The 4935-nt window shown below is 34.0% G+C and overlaps 1 protein-coding gene across 1 annotated transcript; it reads left to right on the plus strand.

Annotated features, from left to right (window-relative positions):
• The first annotated feature begins 1539 nt into the window (after window positions 1–1539).
• On the plus strand, window positions 1540–4052 carry LOC102603867 (protein IQ-DOMAIN 14). The gene is made up of 5 exons (XM_006352568.2): window positions 1540–1802; window positions 1899–2030; window positions 2187–2405; window positions 2861–2989; window positions 3079–4052. Exons 1-5 carry the CDS (start codon window positions 1710–1712, stop codon window positions 3811–3813), a joined length of 1308 nt encoding a protein of 435 aa, XP_006352630.2. The 5' UTR covers window positions 1540–1709; the 3' UTR covers window positions 3814–4052.
• Window positions 4053–4935: the final 883 nt, after the last annotated feature.

Below are 4935 nucleotides of genomic sequence, written 5' to 3' on the forward strand. Positions count from 1 at the left end.
TTAACAAAAAAAAAAATTGTTAAAAACGGGTCGGATAGTTTATTTAAAAGGGGGTATATCTAGACCTTTTCGAATAGTTTAGGGGTATATTTGACCATTTTCCCTTTAATATAAATACCATGTGGTAATGTAAAAATGACGTGACAGTTCCATTTGGCATTTAACGCCCATAAGGGCATATCTAGATGAAAAGTTAGACGGCGAGGGCACGAGTGAGCCAAACTTTAAATGAGGGATATATCTAATCCTTTTCGAATAATTTAGGGGCATATTTGACCCTTTTCCCTAAAAAGAAACATATCTGAATCAGAATTCAGAAAAAAAGAAAGATGTAATAGAATTAAAAAAAGGATATAAATAAAAGTAACAAATAAAATAAGTAAATAAATGCTTTGGTGAATGGTGGCATCACGTGACACCATGAGAGGTAATCAAGATTTATTATTTTTATTTTATGGTTGGAGGAGTGGGAGAAAAGGAAATGGAAGAAAGCTAATAGGAAGGAGGAAACTAAAAAGAAGAGTGAAAGCTGCATCCACTAGGATAAATTTGAGGTCATTTGACATTGCTGCTAAAAAATATTTATTTTTAGAAGTATTTTTTCAAAATAGCTTTTGAAAAAAAGTTGATTTGTATTTAACTAATTCGTTTGAAAAATATTTTTGATAAACAAATTATGTTTGACCAATTTTTTGAATGTTATAATCTTAAACATATAATATAAAATGTTAATGTTGAAATTAAAGAATTGCTAACTATAAAGAGTGCTATTTTTAAAACATCTCAGAAAAATAATATGCCAGAGCATATATCACTATATAAAAAATGTTCTTTAACAATAATTAATTAACGTCAATAGCTTAATTGTTGCTAAATATGTTTTTTAAGGACATTTAACACCTTTTGTAAATGTCCCTAAAACTTATAGTGACATTGGGTCCAATGACAATTAGCTAATATTGATTAAAGCTTTCGCACTCTTTGTTAAGATGTATATTTATTGCTGCCAAAATGTATCTTTGTTGTAGTGTATGTCATAAGGGGCCGAAGTGTTTGCCGATATGTGGATGAAAACATAAAACATGTGTCTATTGAGATGAATATGTTGACATACTAGGAGAGATAAGATAAAATAGGAATATTTGGGATAAGGTGAGAGTGACTTTCGTGGTAGACAAGATGAGAAAAGTGAGACTGAGATGGTTCATGCATGTGAAGAGAGGAGATGCACATATACCCCAATAAGAAGGTGTAAGATGTTTGACTATAGTCGGTTTGGGCCATGGGGTGAGATAAAAATTGACCGAAAAAGTATTTCGGAAAGGTGATTATACATATTGCACACTTTCAACTTATCGAGTGGATGATTCTGGATAGGAGGGTAAGGAGGACAAGATTTAGGATAGAAAGTTAGTAAATATTTGAGTATTGTCTAATTTTTATATATATATATTTTGAGTGAGTGATTTATATTATCCTAGATCTGAAAACATTGAAGAGAGAGTGTACTAGTTGTCTCTGTCAACTCTTGTATGTTTAAAAGTAATAAATAATAATGTTGCGTTCAAAGCTGCAGTGCTGGCTGACACCACCCACCCACTAGTGTCATTGTCCTCTGAACCATTAGATAACACACTTCACAAATTATTATTATTAAGATAAACAAGGATATTCAAATGTCTCTCTCAGTTTCATGATTTCCTAATTCTATGGGAAATAACAAAAAAGGATCATCTTCTTCTTGGTTGAGTGCTGTTAAGAGAGCTTTTAGATCAAAGAAACAAATTAATGAAGAAGAAAAGGCACTAGCTAATTATAATTGAAGTACCTTTTTTCAGTTTAATTAGACGATCCATCTTTTTACTAACTAATCCATCCATCTTCTTGTGTGTTTTCAGAAGAAGGAAAATCAAAGGTGGCTTTTCAGGAAGCAGCAACATACTACTAATCATGCCATTGCTGTAGCTGTGCCTCCACTGCCTCTGCATCAGGCTGCCACTATTATTCAAACAGCTTTCAGGGGATATTTGGTGAGTCATATTATTAAATAAATTTTGGGTTCATATATACAATTCACGCATTTGTGGAATTGATTGAATTCTTTTGAGCCAAGCCAAGTGTGTATGACAAACAAACTCTGCGCTCTCCAGACTCCACTAATTCCTAATTTGTTGTGAATTTTCAAGGCAAGAAGGGCTCTAAAAGCACTAAAAGGTCTAGTGAAATTGCAAGCTTTAGTGAGAGGTCACAATGTTAGGAAACAAGCCAAGATGACTCTCAAATGCATGCAAGCTCTTGTTAGAGTTCAAGCGCGGGTATTGGACCAGCGATTTAGGCAATCGGAGCAAGGAAGTAGAAAATCAACATTTAGCGACACCAGTAGCTACCACTATCTTCAACATATGGTAACTTCATTTCTCATTTATTTACTTTCCTATATATCCAGGCAACATAGTGTAGTAGGAGTTCATTATTTTTAAGTAATTTTGGTTTTGGAAAGGAAAATGTCCTTTTCATTGGTTTTAGATTCAAAACAAAAAATAATTAGTTTCAAAATCCGCCTTTGGTGGTTTTTGGAGTTGATTTCGGAGATTTATTTGTAAAATTAAAGGACCCTGCATTGCTTCTGGAGTTGTTTTAATTAGCACCAAATAGGCATTGTGATAGGTGTGCTTAGTTGTATAGTCAAATCTCGTTTGTTTGAATATTTTTTGGTTGTTATAGCAAAATGCATATTAGTAACATTAAAATCCATTTCAAAGAGAACTTGGACGTTATAGTGAAATGTTGTTATAGAAAGGTCGTACCAAACGAGCATTGATTATCTAGTATATTTTTCGTTTGAATTTGTATATACCAGTCAAGAGACGGAAGCACTATTCCTGATGATTGGGATGAAAGGCCTCATACTATTGAAGAGGTAAAAGCAATGCTGCAAAAGAGAAAAGAAGCTGCTTTGAAATGCCGAAGGACTGCCTTTTCTCAACAGGTTTCTCTATTTCCATCTTGTGATGACTTTGTTGCTGTAAGTTAGTTTTGCCAACCCTTTCTTTTCTTATGCATGGCATGGCATGACAGACGAGGAGAAGTGGCAAAAATTCCTCGATAGGAAGTGATGCGGATTTTGGAGAAAAACATCAAAGGATGGAGCAGTACTGGACGGCTGCAAAATCATGGGACAGTAGTAGAGGCAGAGCATCAACTGATCCTGTTAAAACTGTCGAAATGGATACCTCACAACCTTTACCTCCTAATTTAAGAAGATTAGACGAACGACAACATCAACACCAACACCAACACCAACGACCAAGTTCACCCCTTCATACATCTTTTCAATTCCCCGTTACACCTTCTCCATCCAAATCAAGACCTATTCAAGTCCGCTCTGCTAGTCCTCGATGTCCAAGAGACGAAAAAGCTCAAACTCCAAGCCTGAGGTCTAATAATAACTACTCCTCACACCAACGTAATAGACTAACTTCTAGTGCTGCAGCAATTCCTAACTACATGGCTGCTACCGAGTCTGCTTTGTCAAGAATTCGTTCACAAAGTGCCCCACGACAGAGACCATCGACTCCAGAAAGGGATCGAGCTGGATCAGCTAAGAAACGACTTTCTTTCCCTGTCCCTGACCGTTATGGCAATGTCCCATCAGGCTATGGACATAGTCTTAGGAGTCCAAGCTTTAAGAGCCTTAGTGGAGTACATTTCGGATATGAACAACAGTCTAACTATTCTTCGTGTTACACAGAGAGTCTTGGTGGCGAGATCTCTCCATCTTCAACTAGCGATTTGCGAAGGTATTTAAGATGACCAAACGGCAAAAATAAGGTGATCAATAATGTACATGCTAATGCATATTGTAACTGTACTGCCTTTTTCTTGTTTGTTATTTTTTTTAGCTTTGTTTGGAGTGTTATTTTTTAAATCCCTCGCTCCTTGAGATTTCCTACATAACTTGTAATGTATTTGAATCCATTGATGTGTTAGTCAAACATATTGTAACTAGTTCTGCAAGCATTATTTAGTGAAATAACACCTACGGATTTTAATAGCTCAGTTGGTTAACAATTTGAATTTTAACCAATAATAATGATTGACTATCTAAATTTTCATGTTGTGTTAGATTCAATTTCCCCTTAGGGGTCGTTTGGTAGAGTGTATAAAAATAATGCTCAATAGAGTGTATTAATAATACTTGCATTAGTAATGCTTGTATTAGTTATACTTGCATTAGTTATGCATAGATTATTTCTTATGCATTGTTTGGTTTGGTGTGTTAAAATAGTATGCATTGTATACAAATATTTATTTACAAAAGTACCCTTCACAATTATGGTACAAAGATGTAAAAGTGCTTTTGAGGGGTCATTGGGTCTTTAACCATAATAATGCATGTATTAAATCCTTTGCATTGCTAATACCTAGAAATCCGTGGTCTTAGTAATACACTCTTCAGTACATAATATAGTGTATAACTAATGCAAACATTAATTATACATAACATGAAAAAATGCATCAAACAAGGGACTACTAATACATATAGCATGAAAAAATGCATCAAACAAGGGACTACCTAACTTTTCCATCTCGTTTATTTTGTGAGAATTTAAACTATATACATCGATAATAATATTGTTTTTAAGACTATCAGCAAGTGAAAATGGTCATATTTTGTATGGATCGATATGGTGAATGTGTCAAGTAATTTTGGATAGTGACAAGAAAAGAATAGTTGGTTTTACGTGATAACTTATTTTTATCCCTATAGTATAAATTATTAAGATTAGATTAGTTAATTAAATGCCATTTGTTAGTCATCACTCAATTGGTTAGTTCATTGCCAGCTCTAAGGTAGTTACTAGTTAGATACTTTGTTTTCTGCTTGTATAAATAAAAAATACACACTTGTAACATAATCCATTGAATGATTTC

Source organism: Solanum tuberosum, unplaced genomic scaffold (genome assembly GCF_000226075.1).
Source record: "Solanum tuberosum cultivar DM 1-3 516 R44 unplaced genomic scaffold, SolTub_3.0 scf00149, whole genome shotgun sequence".
NCBI classification, from domain to species: domain Eukaryota; kingdom Viridiplantae; phylum Streptophyta; class Magnoliopsida; order Solanales; family Solanaceae; genus Solanum; species Solanum tuberosum.

Coding starts and splice junctions, on each gene's coding strand:
- LOC102603867 (XM_006352568.2), top strand. CDS start 1,710: ATGGGAAATAACAAAAAAGGATCATCTTCTTCTTGGTTGAGTGCTGTT. Junction 2,406..2,860: donor ACCACTATCTTCAACATATG/GTAACTTCATTT, acceptor TGTATATACCAG/TCAAGAGACGGAAGCACTAT. Junction 2,990..3,078: donor GGACTGCCTTTTCTCAACAG/GTTTCTCTATTT, acceptor ATGGCATGACAG/ACGAGGAGAAGTGGCAAAAA.